We start from the raw sequence: 22120 nt of genomic DNA, 5'->3' as shown, positions 1-22120 counted from the left end.
GCCAGAAAACTACTAGAGATAATCAGTGAATTTGGTAAAGTAGCAGGATACAAAATTAATGCACAGAAATCTCTGGCATTCCTATACACTAATGATGAAAAATCTGAAAGTGAAATTAAGAAAACACTCCCATTTACCATTGCAACAGAAAGAATAAAATATCTAGGAATAAACCTACCTAAGGAGACAAAAGACCTGTACGCAGAAAATTATAAGACACTGATGAAGAGAACATTTTGAAACAATTATTTGGAAATGTTTCCATTGCAACAGTGTTGCCAATAATGATACTGCCTATTAAAACAATATTATCTGCTCACCTTTAAAACCTGGAAACAGAATTTTTCTGTGTTAAAGCATCCAAATTAAGAGTGATAGTGTATTTTAAACCCACTTATTAAAAATATTAAAGTGCCACATATCCTGATCAATTTGCATAAGTGAGTGATTGACATCAGGGAAGATGGAAATTAGCAGCCTTGTTTCAACAAAAACCTTCAAACAGGTAGACGGCATTAAAATATGAATAGTGTGATTTAGTAAACACGGCCAACTGTGTGCTTCCTCCACTGAGGTTTGTATAACTGAGCAATAACCTCCCTTCTTGAAACAAACAAAACTTTTCATATATATTTATTTTTAATTTTGGTTTATATAAGTTTTGTAATGTATATATTGTAATATATTACAAATATTACAAATAAATAATCATAAGTATGTTAGGGGGTATGTACTCAAAATATTTTAAGGATTGGGTGTGCCACGTTTAAGTTTGGAGATCACTGGTCTGGAGTTGTGTTTCTCAAACGAGGTAACCAGTTTAGGAAAGGTTACTTAAAATGAAGATGCCTGGGCCCTAACCTGGACCTGCTGAATAGGAAGGACTCTCTAGGACTGGGCCCAGGCTTGTATATCTTCAACAAGTTCCCTTCCAATTCTGATGAACACCAGAATTTGAGAACCATTTTTCTAGAAAATAAAGCCCAGCTCCTTAGGTGGACATTCAGAGTCCCACCATGGCCGTGGTCTGCTTGCTGTTCTGGTCTCCATCAGCCCCACACATGGAAATGCTGTAGCCTCAGAAACTGCCTCTTTGCCCATTTCCATGGCTCAGCCCGGCACCCAGCATGAGGCAGATCAAGAAGTGTTGACCCAACTCCTACAAGCAAGGTGCCAGGCTCTGACACGTCTCTGCATTTCACACATGCAGTTGCATGAACTCTTTTTTTTTTTTTTTAATTTTATTTATTTTTGGCTGTGTTGGATTTTTGTTGCTGCATGTGAGCTTTCTCTAGGTGTGGTGAGCAGGGGCTACACTTCATTGCAGTATGTGGGCTTCTCATTGCAGTGGCTTCTCTTGTTGTGGAACATGGGTTCTAGGCACATGGGCTTCAGTAGTTGCAGCATGCAGGCTCAGTAGTTGTGGCACGTGGGCTTAGTTGCTCCATGATATGTGGGATCTTCCCAGACCAGGGATCAAACCCATGTCCCCTGCATTGGCAGGCAGATTCTTAACCACTGCACCACCAGGGAAGTCCCTCAACTTTTCTTTTTGAAATTTCTTCTCCCTGTTCCTCCCATCAAATTCTTATTGATCCTTCATTCTATGTTTAAATGTTGTGTACTCTGTTACTCACCACTCCTATGTCCTTGTTGTATGACTTACCTCATTTTATTATATTTATTTACTTATACATTTCCCTCTTTTAATTACAAGCTCCATGAGTATTTGACACTGTCTCTTTTCTTTTTTTTTTTTTGGTCATTCTTCAGGTAACATTTATTGATTGCTTGTTTTGCTTTTTGCTTTTCTGAAATTTATTTTTATTGAGATAACATTGATTTATAACATTATATGTTTCATATGTACAACATTATATTTCTACTCCTGTATACCCTACAGTGTGCTCACCACCAAAAATTTAGTTTCTATCCATCACCATACAGCTGATCCCCTTTACCCATTTCGCCATCCCTGCCCCACCCCTCCCCCTCTAGTAACTACTACTCTGATCTCTGTTATCTAGATGTTTGTTTTGGTTTGTTTTGGTTTGTTCATTTATTTTGTCTTTTGTTTTTTTATTAGTTCTTTGTTTCCACACATGAGTGAAATCATATGGTATTTGTCTTTCTCTATCTGACTTATTTCACTTAACATAATACCCTCAAAGTCCATCCATGTGGCCACAAATGGCAAGATTTCATTCTATTTTGTGACTAATATTCCATTGTGAATATATATGTATATATTCATATACATATACATACCACATCTTCTTTATCTGTTCATTTATCGATGGACGCTTTGTTTGTTTCCATATCTTGGCAGTAAATAACGCCACAGTGAACATAAAGGCGTATATATCTTTTCAAATTAGTGTTCTCATATTCTATGGATAAATACCCAGAAATTTCATTTCTGGGTTATATGGTGGTTCTATTCTTAATTTTTTGAGGAATCTCTATATTGTTTTCCATGGTGGCTACACTGGTTTGCATTCCTACCAACAGCGTATGAGGGTTCCCTTTTCTCCACAACCTCACCAATACTTTTTATTTCTTGTATTTTTTATAATAGCCAATCTAACAGGCATGAGATGATTTTAACCTTGTAGTTTTGATTTGCATTTACCTAATAATTCGTGATGTTGAACATCTTTTCATGTACCTGTTGTCCACCTGTATGTCTTTGGAAAAATGTCTATTCAGCTACTCTGCCCGGTTTTTAATTGGGTTGTTTGTTTTTTGTTGTTGTTGAGTTGTATGAGCTCTTTATATATTTTGGATATTAATGCCTTATTGGATATACCATTTGGAAATATCTTCTCCCATTCAGTAGGTTATCAGTTCATTTTGTTGATGGTTTACTTTGCTGTGCAGAAGCTTCTCAGTTTTATGTTATCCAATTTTTAAATGTTTGCTTTTGTTTCCCTTGCCTGAGGAGATTTATCTAGAAAGATATTGCTAAGACCAATATCTTAGCAATGTTAGCAAACATAGGCATACTGCCTATGTTTTCTTCTAGTAGTTTATGGTTTTAGGTATGGTTAAGACTTACATTCAAGTCTTTAATCCATTTTGAGTTGTTTTTTGTGTATGGTGTGAGATGGTGATCTTGTTTTATTTTTTGCCTGTAGCAGTCCAGTTTTTCCAACACCATTTATTGAAGAGACTATTCTTTCTCCATTGTATGTACTTTGCACGTTTGTCATAAATTAATTGTCCATAACCGCATGGGTTTTTCTACCAATACCATGCTATTTTGATTACTATGGCTCTGTGATTTAGTTTAAAATCAGGGCGTGTGATACCTCCAGCTTTGTTTTTCATTTATTTGTTTTTTGTTTTGTTTCATTTTGTTTCATTTTGTTTTGTTTTCCCCTTTAAGATTGCTTTTGCTATTCAGAGTCTTTTGTGGTTCCATATAGACTTTAGAATTTTTTATTCTATTTCTGTGAAAAATGTCTTTGGGATTTTGTCAGGGATTGCATATAATCTGTAGATTGCTTTAAGTAATATGGACATTTTAACAATGTTAATTCTTCCAATTCATGAGCATGGAATATCTTTCCATTTATTTGTGTCTTCTCCAATTTCTTTCAACAGTGTCATCTAGTTTTCAGTGTACAAAAAAGCTATCTCATTCTTGTGTGCACCATTCCCCACCCAGCCACCTTCTCCACTCCTCCTTCCCTGCCCTGCCTCAGCCTCTGGAACATCATTAGTTTTGGGGATATGCAAAAGCAGATGGAGGGTGAGCCAACCTGGAAGAAAATAGTAGAGGGAATTTAAGATCTTTTCATACTCTTAAAGTCCAGTTAAAATAGAGAAACAGAGTTTCATTCTTAATTCTGAATAGAAATATTTAGATGCCTAGGACTAAACTGAGACTTCACTGTCTTTTGGTTGTAGGCTGTGTCTTTAGATTTTATTTTGAAAATATTAACTTTGGAGAATCTGATTCTTAGACAAGTAATCTTTTAAATATGTTCCTTAGAATTATACTACCTACAACTCTCAACATGATAAATACTATTTTAATGTAGTGATTTTCTAAATCCTAGAGATATTAACTCCGTATAAGGTTTTCCAGTTTTATTGTGTGATTGTTAGATAATAATCTCCTGTAATACATTGTTTTTTAAATGAACATCTTCTCCCTTATCCTGGTGTTAAGGATAGCACATTTTTAGCTAATGAAAAACTAGTACTAACATGTTAAAAGACTTACCCCAAATTATATATGAGTGTAGTTAAACCCAAGCTTCCTCTCTTCCTCTGTTCTTGAATGCAGAGATCTACCCCTCAAACATGAGATATGCTGATGCACCCCCAAGGCTAGGATTTCTCCACTGAACCACATACAATTCCTATTACCTTTTCTCTGTCCATCTGTAACCCCTTCCCTACTCCCCAGCTCGATCTCTTGTTTTCTATTTCGAATGATCCAGCTGAGGCCTGCCATTGGCACCACCAACCTTGTCTAGCCCAGAGTACAAAGTTTTCTGGCCCCAATGGATATCATGGTTGGAGATCTTCCCCCAAAATATTTTTTTAATTGAAGTATAGTTGATTTACAATGTTGTGCCAAAATATTTTTTAATAAGAGTAGAGTCTATGTAGATTAACTGTAGATTTTGGTGATTTCCATGGCTCACTAGGAATTTTTTCATGGTTTCTCTTAAGGGTTAAGACGAAAGTACAGAAAAGTACTTTTATATCTGATTTTTATGTCCGATAATCTGAAGATTGTGTTGTCCGTATAGACAGCTTTTTCAGATTCAAGAAGTAAACTGAAATTTTAGATGTCACCAGATTCATGGATGTTTCTCACATCATCATCATCATCATAGTAATAATAATAATAATTTGTTGAGCACTTCAGTTTGCCAGGTACCTTATAGAGATTACCTCTTTCCATCCTCACAAAAGCCCTGTGAACTGGAGGCTGATACTCTCCCATCACACAGAAGCAGTACATGTGGCCCAGACAGATGAAGTGTCTTTCCCAGGGTCACAAATTTATACAGTAGCACAGCCAGATTGTAGCCCTAGGTGGTCTAGCTCCTGAGATTTTGCATTAACTTCTGCATCTCATATCAAAACCCCATTTTCAGTTTTTAGAAATGAGTTAGCAATTTGAAAATTATTTTTAAAAAATACAGAGGATGCTGTTGCAAAGGGTCCCTAGAGCATCTTGATTCACTTGAATTTGCAATGTGTCCTACATTTCTGGATGCTTTTTCAAATGCTTACTGTACTTTAATTTGCAGGCCCAAGAAGCTAATATTAAAAGCTTTCAAACAATATTGGTTCGTCTTTAAAGACACGTCTATGACCTACTTTAAAAATAAGGAACTTGAACAAGGAGAACCAGTAGAAAAACTAAATCTTAGAGGTAAGAGGGTCCAATATCTTGGTATGGCTTGTCATGGCCCAGCAAGTGGATGAAAGCCAAGACTCCCACCAGTGAAGCAGGTTCACTCCCAGAGGAATCTCTTATGTCACAGGTTGTCAGTGACCGCCTGCCTGCAGCTCCTCCTCCCTGTGAAACATGGACCTGAAATGCAAACCAGTGAATGGTTATTTATGTTATGCTGTCCCTTCTTTCCCAGTGTGCCCAAGTCTCGGAAGTGGTGGTAATTGGTGTCATAAACATAGTACAGGAGACACTGTTGGATCCTGAAAAGCGCTCTGAATTCCAAAACAGTTATGTCTAATTCAGTATCACTTTTGTGTCTGATTTCTGAAAGTGGCTGTGAGTGTACTGTAACTCCATTAACTAAAAATTTAATTAACTAGTTCACTCAATTCCCTTATCATTGTGACAATCAGAGGATTCCCTCTGCTTTAATTCATTTCAAAGCTTATATTCAATCATTGATTATATGAGTTAGAATGGCCAAACCAACCTGAAAAATGAATTCAACTGATGATTATTTAAGAAATCCATAAGAGAAATATTTTTATTTATCCATGTTATGTTCATAACTTATCTAGTTATCCTTTAATTAATGTTACCAGCCTGCTCCTCAGTTTTTCAGAAGAGAACCAAATCTGAGGAGCTTATGTTCAAAGTCTTTATTTTAGATGCACATCTGATATTTGTCTAAGCGATCTCTCAGAACTCAGTTCTGTCCTTGACTTTTATCATTCAGGCTGTGAAGTTGTGCCAGATGTAAATGTAGCAGGGAGAAAATTTGGAATCAAGTTATTAATCCCAGTTGCTGATGGTATGAATGAAGTATATCTGAGATGTGACCACGTAAGTAAAACCACAAAAATGGTAAGTCACTTCACTTTTATTAAGCCTCAGGACAAACCATCTCAGGTGTTTTCTCAAATGAGAGCACTCATCAGTCAGCTATTGCTGTGTAACAAACAATCACAAAACTCACAAAGACACATACCAATAAACGTTCTGCAGGTGGGCTGGAGATTGAGTGATCCAGGCTGAGGGCATCTGGGCAGATCTTCTTCAAGCCATCCACCTGGCTCGGCTGGCTCCTTATTGCAGGCTGAGCTCATGGGATTTATTCTGCGTCCCAGACTGCCTGGGGAGGAGGCTCTTCTCATAGGGATGGCAGAAGTGCCAGAGGGGAACTGGGAATGTGTGAGACCTCCTAAATCTTAAGCTTGCAGTCAATCGGTAGGTACACTGTCATTTCCACCCATGCTCCATTGACTAAAGCACATCCATGGCCAGGCCCAAAGTCAAGAAATGGGAAATTACACTCTGACTCTGGTGGGAGGGAATGTAAAATTACGTGGCAAGAGGTGTGGATGCTAGGAGGGTGAAGATTGAGGCCAGTGATTCAGTGAACCACACCTACCGTTGTCCTGGAGAATTAATTCAATTCTTCACCTGCATCCCCTCGGCTTCTGGGACCACTCTCCTTAGCTCCCTGAGGTAACAAATGAGCACAGACATTAAAGAACAATAGAGGCTACCACTAACTGGTTCAGCACCACCAATGGACCTGATTCCTACCATGGGATTAGAATCTTTACTAAGGATAGGCCAGGGGAGAAATAATATGAGAAGTCCGTTAATGATTTTTCCTCATTTTTTTCTGTCATAGAGATAAGATGTGATATGAAAATGGAAATATGTGTCAAGGACGCTATCGGATAGTTTGGGTTTTCACCTGTCTGTGCCCCATGGAGCTCCTTTGTGTCCTTGGTTCATCTTTTTTTTTTTTTAATTTATTTGGTTGCATCAGGTCTTAGTTGCGGCAGGCGGGCTCCTTAGTTGCAGCTCATCAGCTCCTTAGTTACAGCACACGGGCTTTTTAGCTGTGGCTCGCAGGCTCCTAAGTTGCAGCATGCAAACTCTTAGTTGCAGCATGCATGTGGGATCTAGTTCCCTGACCAGGGTTCGAACCTGGGTCCCTGCATAGGGAGCATGGAGTTTTATCCACTGCACCACCAGGGAAGTCCCTCCTTGGTTCGTCTTTAAATGCAAAGTTCTCCACACGGAATTTCTTAAAGTTGACATTCGTATTCTCTAGCCCCGTGGTACCTAGAAATTCAACACAGGACTCAGAAGCTCTCATTGGACTTTAAATTATGTGGTTAACAGCCAGTCTGAATGTGTGCCACTTCGTACCTTCCCTTGCTGGGAAGGTGACGGTTTTGTATCATAGAGATGAAAGCCCAGGTCCTGCTCTGTTCCCAGCATGGCTGCTTTGCATTTGAACTTACTTCTCAGCTCTCTGGTGTTTGCTGCAGGAGAGTCAGTATGCCCAGTGGATGGCTGCCTGCATCTTGGCATCAAAGGGCAAAACCATGGCGGACAGCTCCTACCAGCCAGAGGTCCTTAACATCCTTTCATTTCTGAGGATGAAAAACCGGAGCTCAGCATCTCAGGTGGCTTCCAGTCTCGAAAACATGGATATGAACCCGGAATGTTTTGTGTCACCTAGGTGTGCAAAAAAGCACAAGTCTAAACAGGTACTGCTAATCTGGTTGGGGTGATTGCAGAAAATTCTGTATTTTCTGAAATAAAATAAATAATTAAAATGACTGAGATCATCATCATGAAAAATCAGCTGATGGGGAAATTTGACTATGAACTGGGTATTAGATGATATTAAGAAGTTATTGTGAATTTTGTTAGCAGTGACTATACTGCTAACGGAACATGGCAATATTCTCAGAATAAACCTAATTTTAAAATAATGATTTAGTCCCCACAAGTTAAAATTGTAAGTTATGCTTCCATAAGAGTGGGTTGAAAGTTACACAGATAAACTGATTCAAGTAGAATCATTGTCCATGGAGACCACAGACCCCAGAAAGAAGAACTCAGGACTCTTCATCTACATAAAGCTTAGATACTTATGTGTTGGTCCATCTTCCTGTTTCTCCACAGTGATTTGCATGTATTATAGAAAGAGAGAGAGAGAGTGAATGAATGAATGGGAGGAATTGTCTTTGTGGAGCTGTAGTTTGGCCTTGCATTCATTCTTCTCATTGCGGACCCGGGGCTAATGGGATGATTGCTGTAGAGGGTCAGTGCCTGCTAAGGAGAATTTGACATCTCCCACTTCTGCTTAGCTGGCAGCCCGCATCCTGGAGGCCCATCAGAACGTGGCCCAGATGCCCCTGGTCGAAGCCAAGATGCAGTTCATTCAGGCATGGCAGTCTCTACCTGAATTCGGCCTCACCTACTACCTTGTCAGGTGATTACAATGCTCACTTGCCTCTCTCACTTTCTGTTCAATTTTAAGTGGTTTCATGGAGCCCAGTTTATTCTCATTTGGTCTAGAAGGTAGATCTCTTTTTTTTTTTTTAATTTTAGAATACTGTCCTTTCACAAATGGCCCAAACACTTTTGACTGCTCGTGACAGTCTTCCATACCTCTGTTCACAGTGCCTACCAGATCTCTCTGCTTCTCCTGGGTCCCCTAAGTTTTCAACTTAGCAGCAAGAGTGATCCTTTTAAGATCTCAGTCAAACCACGTCAGGCCTCTGCTCACCACCATCTGAAGGCATTGTGTCACATTCAGAGTAAGAGCCAAATCCTTACAGTGGCCCTACAAGACCTTAGTGCTGGAATTTCACATCCTCTCCTCTCCTTCACTGTGCCCAGCCACACTGGCCTCCTAGCAGGGCCTTGAGCCTGAGGAAAAAAAAAAACCTCTGGCTTTCGCACTGGCTGTGCCCTCTGCCTAAGATACTTTTTCCCCAGATATCCACATGGTTCACTCCCTCACAGACATTAGTTCTTTGATCAAATCTCCCTTCTCACTGAGATCTTCCCTCTCGATTTAAAATTGTAACAACCTCATTGCCAGTATTCCCTGTCCCACCTCTGTGCCTTATCCTCCTTTATGACCTTATCTGGCATGTATATTTCACTTCTTCATGACCCTCTCCCCCAACTAGAACACAAGCTGCATGAGGTCAGGAATCTTCTGTCTGTTTAGGTCACTGCTGTATTCCCAGTGCCTGGAAGGGTACCTAGCATACACAGGTGGTGCTAATTTGAATTAATTGACTTGACTGCCTCTTATTTTGCTTTCCTCTGATGTCAATTTCACTTAAATAATGTCTGCAGGACAACCTACTCTTCAGCCTTCATATTCTATCCTAATAAAAACACCCTTCTATAGAAAGTTCATCCCTCATTGTCTGTTCTTCAGAAATGATTGGAAATGTTGGTATTATCTTTAAGAAGTTGTATGTGAATGAACATCATGTTACAGAAAGCCGTTACATATTTTAATTATTTTTTTCAGATTTAAAGGAAGCAAGAAAGATGACATTCTGGGAGTTTCATATAATAGGTTGATTAGAATCGATGCAGCCACTGGGATTCCAGTTACAACATGGAGATTTACAAATATGAAACAGTGGAATGTAAACTGGGAAATCCGGCAGGTAAAGTGAAGGTTTTTGGTACATTCAGCACTGAGCCTATAAATATGTGTTCCCTCAGAACTGCAGCGTATTTTGATTTTAAGAAGGTGTTATTATACTTAGAACTCAGAAACCACACATATGTGGTAATTGTCTGCTAAAATAATCACATGCAGTTCTGGGCAGTTTCCTAGCAAGCACAGACCAGATGCTTTTGAATTAACACAAGTTGGCTTAGTCTCCATACAGACAGACTCTAAAATTGCTGAGCAGTTTGATTAATTTCCTTCAACTCAATGTATGATTATGTAAGATTTAGGCTGATAATTACTTAGCTGAAACTACCTGAGATGTAAATATCATACAAAATAAATACAAAACAGGCGTCATCTGACTGGCTGCCAAGAGGTGTAACTGGTTGAGAACTCAGAGTCTCAACGGCCCAGCTGGAGTCCCAAAGGGGAAAAATATCAGAGAAGCCAGCCAGGTACACAGGGGTCATGGAAGAAACTTAGCCTCTGAGTTCGGGAGCCCTCAGCCCCCATCATCTCCACCCTAGGAACCAGGTCAGGCTATGCCTGCATCACAGGACGTGCTAGACCAAGTCAGACACACCTGAGTGTCCTGATGATTTAAAACATTCTGCTGTTGCTGATATAGGATCTTTACTGCATTCCTTTGGCATTCCCATTTTTCCAGTATAAAGCTGTCAATGTAGAGCGAGAATAAGAGACTCACATTTTTCTTTTTTTAATAACCATGGATTCCTCTCAGCAGGGCTGTTGACCATCTGGACTCATTTGCAGAACAATGTTCTGAGATTAGGTGGCCTCTAAGGCAGTGACTCGAAAACCTTGTTGTACCCTCAAGGTCGTGTAAATCTGACTCTGGAAATGCAAATCAAAACTACAATGAGGTACCACCTCACACCAGTCAGAATGGCCATCATTAAAAACTCTATAAATAACAAATGCAGGAGAGGATGTGGAGAAAAGGGAACCCTCCTACACTGTTAGTGGGAATGTAAGTTGATACAGCCACTATGGAAAACAGTATGGAGGTTCCTCAGAAAACTAAAAATAGAATTACCATATGATCCAGCAATCCCACTCCTGAGCATATATCCTGACAAAACTCTTAATTCAAAAAGATATATGCACCCCTATGTTCATAGCAGCACTATTCACAATAGCCAAGACATGGAAACAACCTAAATGTCCATCAACAGCTGAATGCACAAAGAAGATGTGGTACATAGGTACAATGGAATACTACTCAGCTATAAAAAAGAACAAAATAATGCCTTTTGCAGCAACATGGATGCAGCCTGAGATTATCATACTAAGTGAAGTAAGTCAGAAAGAGAAAAACAAATACCATATGATATCACTTATATGAGGAATCTAAAATATGACACAAATGAACCTATCTACAAAACAGAAACAGACTCACGAACATAGAGAACAGACTGGTGGTTGCCAAGAGGGAGAGGATTGGGGGAGGGATGGAGTGGGAGGTTGGGGTTAGCAGATGTAAGCTTTTATATAGAGAATGGATAAACAAGGTCCTACTGTATAGGATATAGAGAACTATATTCAATATCTTATGGTAAACCATAATGGAAAAGAATATTTTAAAAAGAATGTATGTATGTATAACTGAATCACTTTGCTGTACAGCAGAAGTTAACACAACATTGTAAATCAACTACAATTTTTTTTAAAAAATCATCCAACTGTGCACCTTAAATAGGTCTGTTTATTATACATCTGTTATACCTCAATAACGCTGTTTGGAAAAAAAAATCTGATTCTGGGAATTACTGAGATCAGTGATTCTTTTTTTGTTTTTTTGTTTTTAAAATAACATTTATTTTTTAAAAGTTAACATGTGCATAATAGGAAACCGAAAAACACAAGAAGCAAAAAACATAGTCACCCATAATCATAAGCAGTTTACCGTTTGATGTGTCCTTCTAGGTCTCATTTGTGTATCTATACAACTAAGCATCCATTTTCATATAAGTAAGATCATACAGTTATGTACTGTGCTTTTTCAGACATCAGGAATATTTACCATTTCAACGTCCCAAAGCTATTTGAGTATTTTGATAACCAAGAATACGCTACACCAACTCAATCTACAAGGAAGAAAATGTAATCCTGCCTTTCTTGGCAACAAAAATTTCATAAAAGACAAAAATGGCAATAGGCCTCTAGATAAAGATATTGGTAGAGTTATGGTTAAAATACTACATTTCCTTAATGTTCCATTAAAACTGAGACAGAAAGCAAAATATAAATACGAACACATCCACATACATGCCTCCCTTTATACTTCCTTCTGCCCTCTGCTGCTAACCTAATGAACTAGTCCTGACGTACATTTCTCAGAGACGGTTTAACAATACCATATCCAAGATGCTGCTTTTTTATCAGTTGTCACAAAGATATTTACCAATTGGTTAATTCACTAGCTCTACTTTTAATCATACATTGTCACCTCAGGATATCTAAAAGCTTAGATGTTGCAAAATAAAGAATGAGCCCTGCAAAAGACTTTTGCTGGTGTGTACTAGTGAACATTTCAACTTATCCATTGCTCTATATGTTACATGCCTTTGGTTTAACTTTACTGTATATATTATGTACATACTGGACAAATGGATCCTAATTTTATAATATCTAGTCTCTAGATATTAAAGGGGTTGCCAATGTAGGACAAAAGTAGAGTTAGTAAACTAACACATTTTGTACCTTTGTGTTAAAATTCATTGAAAGGCCGTCTTTTGAAAAGGACCTTTGGAAATGAAATTGTAAATCACATCGAAGGGACACATATGCCTGTACTCACCCACTGTTGGATGATGGAAAAAAGTCATTGGGAGAAATGAAGGGTTCTAGACTAGAATGTTTCTGTGTAGATCAGTGATTCTTAAAGGTCCCCAGCTGATTCCAGTGGGCAGCCAAGGTTGAGAATGGGTGAAGCTTCAGTTTCCTCCAGTGTTAGAGTTTATGACTTCCAGCTGGGAAGGAGTGAGGGCCGTGGCTGCAGGAAAATTCACGTGGGCCTTTTCCTCTCCACTAAAACATCTGCAGAGCGCTCTGCCCCTCCACACAGGGAGTGCTTAGACAGTTCTTTCATCTAAACAAGAGCCAGACAGGAAATATCTTTTGTGTTGAGCGTTAGAATGTTTTGCCAGGTGTGCAGCAAAACTGACACCACAAGAGGGCGCCAGAGAGCAGAGACGTTTTCTGTAAGCTTTGATGCAAGCGGTGGGTTTTGCAGGGTTTGGGGAAACCCATCTGTCAGCACCTCCGCAGTCCTCAGCTCTGGGACCATCTCCAGCCAAGCGGCTTCCTTCTCATTCGTCCTTGTCAGAGCTTAAGCATACCTGTGCCTTCCTCTTCCAGGTGGCGATCGAATTTGACCAGAACGTCTCCATCGCATTCACCTGCCTGAGTGCAGATTGCAAAGTCGTGCATGAGTACATCGGGGGCTACATTTTCCTGTCCACCCGCTCCAAGGACCAGAATGAAACGCTCGACGAGGACCTGTTCCACAAGTTGACCGGCGGCCAGGAGTGAGCAAAGCAGGCCTGCTGGGCCTACACAGAGGGCGGGCCTACCCGGACGTTGGGTCAACAGCCTGCACCATGTGTACATTCCAGACTGACAGCATATATTCACCACCGGACACCCGGACCCTCGCCTCATTTCCAGCACCCTGCCTAGCACATCCCTCTCCTCACGCTGCCCTCTGCTACCCGCTGTGGAAGGGGCCTCAGTTAACCTGTTCTGTAATGTGGGGCAGGAGAGAGGACACTGCTCGGCCTTACTCTAAGGCTCCACGTGTAGCTATGACCTGCAGAACCTGCAAGTGCATGGCTAGAAGCTGTCCGTGTGCTTCTCTGCTTTGTTGCTAAGTCAAAGGAAAGACAGGTTAAAAGCACATGTAGCAAGGACAAATCTTATTCCCCAAACTCAGGTATGAAAAGAAATATGTCTTTCCCTAACAGAAGTGCCTTTAACTACCATCTTGTGAAAATGGCAGAGGGAGCCCCCGCATACACCTTTGTCCCGTAGGTCAAAGTCTGGGGGTGAAGGTCTGGGGAAAGGTGGGGTTACCTGGTACCAGTTAGTGACAAGGGGTCAGAGTAGTGGCCCTCAGTGTCATCAGTCCCGAGTGACATCTGCCAAGGTGACCATTGACCCATCTGGTCTTGGACATTGGTTACTGCCCCACCTGCAAGTCCCATTCCATTCCTGGGGAGCCTTCAGCCAGGATTAAAGGGGATCCCTTAAGTCCTTCTAAAGACACAGTGACACAAGGGTTCAGGGAAACCCATTCCTCAAACCCACTCCATGTCTCAACAGCTTCTACTCTGGGTTGGGGCTCAGGAAGATGGGCTCAGTTCTCTCTTCATAAAAACCACCTCCCAGCATCAAGGCTTCCAGTGAGGTCTCCACCCCAGCCAGTCAGGGAGAGAAGAATAGGACACAGGGGAGCCCCGTACCCAAAGACCACCAACTTAATGGCTCTCAGCTTCCCCAGGGGCTTCTGTCTACTTAGGGCCTCTGGCTGGTCTGTGGGGTAGGGAAGCCTTGCTCTTATCACTACCCAGTGTTCTGGATTTGTGTCTGTTTATATGACTCACGGCCTTTCCCCTGAAGGCCTTTGGCTTTGTAAATCAAAAGCTGATAATGGACTTTTTTTTTTTCTCTACTTTTTGCTCTGTTGTCTCTACCTTGAGACATGAATGTGGGCCAATTAACAGCTGCCTCAATTGTCATTTTCTGTTTGGGTTCATCAGTGTTGGGAGGAGTGAGTTTTAAGAAGGTAAAAAGCAGTACTGGGGTTAGAGGGAAATATCAGATGTATTTTATTATGTTTTTATAAATATTCTCCTGTCACACAGGGATGTGGGTTGCAAGGGTAAGACTGAGACTCTGTTTCCATTTTGAAGTTCTTTTAGGATGCAAACCTCAGGGGGCCTGGCTGGACTTCAGATGCCCAAAAACATTGACTGTTGCTTTATTTTCTAACAAAACTGTTTGAGAAGAGAGATCTCTGCAATTCTGGGGGCCACCCCGAGACATCCTTGGCTGGGGACCCTTGGGCCCTGAGCCAGAAGCTGTCACTGGAAATTCCTCTTTCAGCCTCTCCTTAGAGGTGAATGTTAGTGACGAATCTTCAGGCAACACCTGAACTTCTGAGGCCTAGCTTAAAGCCTAGATGTGGCTCCGGCACTTGGAAAATCTGGTCCATGTCAAAAAGAACTGAGTTTGAAACGTTTTGTACAGAAACCAGTGCCAAGTGAACTGCGTTGAACTTGGTGGTCATTTCTCCATAGTCCTGGGCTCCATTATTTTAGAGCCTAGCTGGGCCCAACATTAAAGTAATGCTCCTTGATGTCACAGTTTCCCTGTCTGCTGTCAAACGCAGCTCTGCCTAATTTACCAAAGAGAAACCTTTGGTTCAACCTTCTTCCTTAGCTTTTCCTTGTTGTCTGACATTTCCATGAAAACACTCAAAAGAGTTGACCAGTTTAACCAGACTTTCAGGGGAGCATTTCTTCCACAACTCCACAGCCACATCCCAGAGGAATAAACAAGCATGGTAGGAAAACCTTAAACACTGCTATTCCAAAGAGCAACTTAAGGACTCTTTTTTACATTGGGTGCAAAGGTCACCTGACTTCCTATGATGAAATTTGAAATTAATGTGTGCCTTTCATCCCTGTTTGATTTCTTATCTACAGTACCTGGGGAAGTCTGCATTTTTTGTGTGTGTTATTTTATATGACTTTTTAAATTAAAAGGTTTATATGGATTTGAATATGGTCTAATTGCGTCCCCTCCAGTCTGTTGCCTCTAAAAAGGTGAATATTTTCTCCATTATGAAAAAAGAGTGCAACTTTCAGGTTTAGCATGTGCTTTTCCTCACAATTCCAATATCTGAGCTATTCTCTGCAGTGAGACTGACTTAGAAACCTCATTTAACCATTGGTTTCAACTCTTTTCTCACTGACTGTCACTAGATTTCCTTACATATCGTGAGCTCTTTTTATCCGGGTCTACCTTTTGGAAAAAGCAAAAAAATAGCCAGAGGCAGAGGGGCATCAGAGGGCCTCTGATTTGATGACCAAATGTCACGGGCACATCTTTGATTTAGTGATAGATGGTCCAAAAGGGTTAGGAATGTGTAGTTTTTAGATATCCCTTCATGCAATTCTTTTTTTTTAATTTAACTGCAGTTGATTTACAATATTGTATTAGTTTCAGGTATACAGATTCTTATCCATTATAGGTTAGTACAAGACATTGAATATAGTTCCATGTGCTATATAACCCTTTGTGCAATTCTCACATCAACCCACAGGGAGCAGAAACGGCTTGCCTTCTCATTTCACAAAGGAGAAACCAGGCTCCGAAGGTGAAGTAACTTGCCCAAGGTCACACCAAGAGTAAGCAGTAGAACCAAGATTCAGAGCCAGGTCTTAACTCCAGAGACCCCTGAGCTTAACCCAGCAAAACCCACCCCTCCATTTCTAGCCCTGCTCAGCCTTGAACTGCCTGCCCCACCCCCAGCACCAAGGCAGGCCTCTCCTGAGCTCAGTGTCCCCATGTCACACACCAATGGGGGAGGGCCAGGGAAGTCAGAGGATTGGCTGCCCCAGAGGAGCTGGGGAGGTTCAGGTGGATCAAAAAGGTCTGGGAGGGACTTCCCTTGTGGCACAGTGGTTAAGAATCCGCCTGCCAATGCAGGGGACACGGGTCCAAGCCCTGGTCCGGGAAGATCCCACATGCCGTGGAGCAACCAAGTCTGTGCGCCACAACTACTGAGCCTGCACTCTAGAGCCCGTGAGCCACAACTACTGAGCCCGTGAGCCACAACTACTGATGCCCACGTGCCTAGAGCCCGTGCTCTGCAACGAAGAGTAGCGCCTGCTTGCCACAACTAGAGAAAGCCCACTTGCAGCAATGAAGACACAACGCAGCCAAAAATGAATTAATTAATTTAAAAAAAAAGGTCTGGGAGACAGAGAAGTGAGTATTTTGATTCCGGGAAAGTTTCATTTTCAGTCCCACGGTCGAAAAAGTAAACAAATGAGTCTTTCATTTCAAAACTCATCTTTGAGTTGTAGGTATTTGAAGCCAAGACATCCTGCAATATTTATTTTCTGAAATTGCTAAAAAAAAAAATGTAATTCACTTGTAAGTAAAGACTTCTTTTTCACTTCAGTACATTCAGCAAAGAGTAAAATAGAAAGGGAGGCTCCCTTCCACGCCTCCAACCTCCCTGAGAGATTCTGAGGTGACAGGAGGAAGAGAAAAAGGCAGGAAAATCATGTGAGATAATGAAATACATTCGAACTATATTCTTTCATGATTTTCCCACAGGAACACATGATTTTTATGAAATCACAGGGGATATGACCATGTGAAATAATGCTATATATATATTAATTTTTTTCATTATTTTCCCACACAAACATGTGGTTTTCCTGCTTCCTCCTCTCCCCGCCGCCCCACTACCACCCGAGAATCTCTCTGGATGGCAGGGATGGGAGGGAGCCGCCTCCTTTTCTGTTTCACCCCTTTTTTCCCCTTCCTTCAAGAGCCATTGAACCCTGGAAAATCTGAAGGTCAGCACGTGGTCCTTCCTTGTGTTCAAGTTTCCCTGTCCCCTTTCTCAACAGCAGGTACCTTCCCGAAGCCGAGTGGAGTTACTGAGCTCCATCAAAGAGAACAAAACCAGCCTGCGCATTCTCCCTCTTCACAAATGCCTGCGCTCCCCTGGAGCTCCCACCGGCCTTGGGGTGATGTGTTCTCAGACTTCTTCAGAGCTGAACCCTTTTGCTGAGTAAAAGGTCAGATCCCAATGAATTAAGCCACCCGTGAGCGCAGAGTTCCATGGAAGCCAGTTCACATAACAACAGATCGGACGATTTAGAAACAGCCTCCGGAGCCTCCCGACATCTGCCCAAACATCCGTGTTGCATGAAGACCCAGTTCCCTCAGAAGAGCCCCTATGAACGCACGTAAGCAGAATGGGAATGTGAGGTTTCTCTTCAGGCTCACGAATGCTCCTCACTAACAACTGTTGAAGAGATTTTCAACTAAATGAATTTACTTCCTTCTGACTCGTCATGAGACCTTGAAGACCCATAATTCCCCAGCAGGCCTCAGTTTCTCCAGTCATTACAGAGGAAAAATCCCACAGCCTCTCCTTCTCAGGGGACCCCCACTGATGGTGATTTCCTGTCCGGGAACCCAGCAGGATGTTGTGTCTCTTCTTGGGCCAGTGAGTTGGGAGGTGGGGCCCCTGGCTGCTCTCTGAGACCCCTGGGATGCGGGAACTGCCCAGGGAAGAGGCGGAGCCCTTTGTGAGGTGACCCAGGGCCTCAGGGGAGAGGAGGGTCGAAAGCCCAAGCCTGTGTCCTCTGACTCAAAGGATGTGTCATCAGGGTCCTTGTTGACCCCAAGCAGGGCCCATGACAGGGAAGCAGGGAAGGCAAATGAGGTTCCAGAAGGGAAAAAAATTATGTATGTATATATATATATATATATATATATATATATATATATATATATATATATATATATACACACACACATATATCTCCTTGAGAAAAGAGGGGGTGGGGAATGCAACAGAGCCTGGGGGGCCCGGGCTCAACAGTAGGGGTTGGTGATGGGATGGCTGGTTTGAGCTCACCACCTGGCTGGTAAAGGAAGCCCCCACTTGTGCCCACTGTGGCTATTGGGAGAGAACAAGGATGCTCTTGCAGGCAACACGATGGAAAATGGGGTAGCCAGTTCTGGAATAGTCAGGTATCTCAGGAACCGGTCAGGCTTTGGGATGGAGGTCTGATGAGGGGCTTCCAAAGGGGCCCTAGATATCCATGCTACCACTTAACTCCCTGCAATGTTCCCAAAGCACCAATATTGGCAGCCAGGTCAGCCCACAAGACCCAGCATTAAAAACATAGCAGAACCAGTGTTCTTTTCTAGGACTTACAAAGCCCACGCACCCAGCTTCAAAATGGAAAGCATCCTCTTCACTACTGAGGGTCGGATACCGAGCATTAAACCCACATAGACTGCAGTTTGAGACCTTGCTACTCTAAGTGTGTTGCTTGAATGAACAGCATTGGTCAGAAATGCCGAATCTCACAGGGCCGGGACCAGCAAGTTACCCAGGGCACAACATTTAAGGAGATCCCACCGTCAGGGCCTCCTTACTTCACCCTAGTCCCAGCTCCGAGGCCCACCCAACCTTCTGAATCAGACTCTGCATTTTAACAAGACACTCAGGTGCTTTGTGTACACAATTAAGTTTGAGAAGCTCTGGCCCAAGACACGTGGTGTGGATTTGGTGGGGAGGACACCAAACACTGGAGGAATTACGAGCATAAATGCCATAAACTCTGCATGCCAGTGTGTGGGTTGACTAGTGTCTCCCAAAACTTCATGTTCACCCAGAGCCCGTGAATGTGACCTGGATTGGAAATAGTCTTTGCAGATGTCATCAAGTTAGGATGAGGTGTACTAAATTAGGGTGGACCCTAAATCCAGTGTCCTTATAAAAAGAGTCACACAGAGACAAGGAGAAAGAAGGCCATGTGATGACAGAGGCAGACGTTAGAGTGGCGTAGCTGCAAGCCAAGGAATGCTGGCAACCACCAGAGCAAGGAAGTGCTCTTCCCAAGAATCTTCAGAGAGATCACAGTCCAGCTGACAACTTAGTTTTAGATTTTTATATTCCAGAACTGTGAGAGAACAAATTTCTGTTTGAAGCCACCAGGCCTATGATAATTTTTTATGGCAGCTCAAGGAAAATAACGTAGCCAGAATTTTCACATCTTTAAAAATGGGGTTGCTGCTTTCCCCCTCATATCACTGGGCTACTGGAAAGAATATAGGACAGGATGATGGCAAAGCTGTTTTAAAAACTATAAAATGCAATACAAAGGTAAAGTATTGTTATTTTTAATGAGGACATACTTTCAGTTATAAAAGTATTTACGTACTTATTTTCAAAGAAGTTCACGTGATAATTTGGATACTTGCCCCCCTCCCAGTGTGGGTCGTGCATACCTCCTACCCCATTGTATGGGCTTGGCCATATCACTTCCTCTGGCCAATGGGATATTAGTGGTTGATGTGAGTACAGGCCTCCATGTGCTTGTACAATCTGACTGGCCTCTTGCACTCCTGTCACCCGCTGTGAGAACAGGCTCCCTAGGTAATCACCTGGGCCACAGAATGAGACACATGCAGCAGGTCAGAACCTAATCCACAAGTTGGACCCAAGCCTGGCTAGATCAGCTGACCCTCAGACTATTAGTACAGGAATCAATTCTTGCTATTGAAACTGAGTTTTGGGGTCATGTGTTAAGCAGCATTATTGTGGAATAGCTAACACAGAATAAAGTCTCACGAAGAGTAGAAAAAGAAATCGATCCAGGGCTTCCCTGGTGGTGCAGTGGTTGAGAGTCTGCCTGCCGATGCAGGGGATGCGGGTTCGTGCCCCGGTCTGGGAAGATCCCACATGCCATGGAGCAGCTGGGCCCGTGAGCCATGGTCGCTGAGCCTGCGCGTCCGGAGCCTGTGCTCCACAATGGGAGAGGCCACAACAGTAAGAGGCCCCCGTACCCACCCCCCCCCAAAAAAAAAAGAAAGAAATCAATCCACCCTCTATCTATCCACACTAACACTATCCAAAGACATACTCTGTTGGCATTTTTGAGTGTCTTTCCAGTCTTTATACTATCCTGTACCCTGGTTTGTTTTTGCTTTTGTTTTTGTTTTTTTGTATTTCAATATAGTATCTGTTAAGGTATTACAGACTCATGGAAATTGGTTAATTAACTGATAAGAAATTCATTAGGGGAAAAAATGTAGCTATTTGAGTGCTGTCTGAATGCACATTGTGGGGCTATGATCCTTTCCTAAGGCAGCTTACAACTTCTGATGTGGAAACATAATGCTTCATCTTTTAAGACATTATCTTTGTTTTTTGTTTTTTTTTCCCACCTTCACCAATTTCTCCCACCTTCCACTCCCCACCTCTGGCAGCCACCAATTTGTTCTCTGCTTCTGTGAGTTCAGTTTTTTTAGATCCACATATAAGTGAGATTATACAGTATTTGTCTTTTTCTGTCTGACTTACTTCACTTAGCATAAAACCCTCCAGGTCCATCCATGTTGTTACAAATGGCAGCATTTCCTTCTTTTCTATGATTAAATAATACTCCATTGTGTGGATGTACGACATTTTTTTTTACCCATTCATCTGTCAATGGACACTTGAGTTTTTTCCACATCTTGGCTATTGTGAATAATGCTGCAGTGAACATGGGGGTACAGATACCTCTTCAAGATAGTGATTTCATTTCCTTCAGATAAATACCCAGAAGTGGAATTGCTGGATCATATATGGTAACTCTATTTTTAATTTTTTGAGGAACCTCCATACTGTTTTCCACAGTGGCTGCACCAATTTACATTCCCATTTTAAGATATTTTCTCGCTTGCTTTTCTGATCCCATTCAGAAAATTCTCTTACAGATTCTGAACTTGATCTGGTTTTCACCATAATCAAAAGCTAAGAGCATCAGCCTGGTCAAAAATGAAACTGGAAAAACAACAGTAAAGGAAGATCAAGCCTCAGTCTGAGAGTGTCTGTCTCCTCAGCTGTAAGGCAAGGGTTTGGCACTGTGTGGTTTCTTGTAGCCCCTTACGTCCCAGCATTCAGTGACTACAGTCCATTCCTCCCCCTCCGCCCCCAAATCAGGCCAAGTTGCGTCCCCTACTCTGCTGTAATACTCCAGGCCTTTCTATCACTCATTTGCTTTTCTCTCAAAACTCTGGCATCACTCTGCCAACAGGACCCTGTTGTCTGTGTCAGGCCACATAGATGACTCAAATATCAGGACAGGTAGACAGCCTGCCATGGCAGTCAAATATGCCCCAGGGGCAAAAGGGATACCGAGGGGTTAAATGGTTGTGCCATTTTAAAGCCGCTGAAGTCAGCTCCTGGCTCCCCAAAGAACAGTCTCAACAATAATATAGCTAACAGGCCACAGCTAAAAGACTTAGGAAGCTAACACGTATTAAGGGCTATCACTTGTGCTTCCCCCAGGTCTTTCAATTCATCCTCTCGGTGAGATAGGTATTATCAGCTCCATTGTACAGATCTGGAAAGTGCAGTGGAGTCCTGGTAAATTTTTAATAACTCCATGGGCAAG

General features: G+C 41.9%; 1 protein-coding gene across 2 annotated transcripts in view; it reads left to right on the top strand.

Annotated features, from left to right (window-relative positions):
- Positions 1–15707, top strand: part of FERMT1 (FERM domain containing kindlin 1) — a 54843-nt gene extending 39136 nt beyond the window's left edge. For both annotated transcript variants that reach the window (XM_081255320.1, XM_081255319.1), the window contains exons 10-15: positions 5274–5398; positions 6159–6265; positions 7732–7953; positions 8560–8684; positions 9744–9885; positions 13278–15707. In XM_081255320.1, coding sequence (XP_081111446.1) covers positions 5274–5398; positions 6159–6265; positions 7732–7953; positions 8560–8684; positions 9744–9885; positions 13278–13451 — 895 coding nt within the window. In that variant the 3' untranslated portion in view covers positions 13452–15707. The remainder of the gene's footprint in view (positions 1–5273; positions 5399–6158; positions 6266–7731; positions 7954–8559; positions 8685–9743; positions 9886–13277) is intronic.
- Positions 15708–22120: the final 6413 nt, after the last annotated feature.

This window comes from Mesoplodon bidens (assembly GCF_964165515.1).
Source record: "Mesoplodon bidens genome assembly, chromosome: 15".
In the NCBI taxonomy this organism is placed as follows: Eukaryota; Metazoa; Chordata; class Mammalia; order Artiodactyla; family Ziphiidae; genus Mesoplodon; species Mesoplodon bidens.
This window is presented reverse-complemented; position numbering and strand designations above follow the sequence as displayed.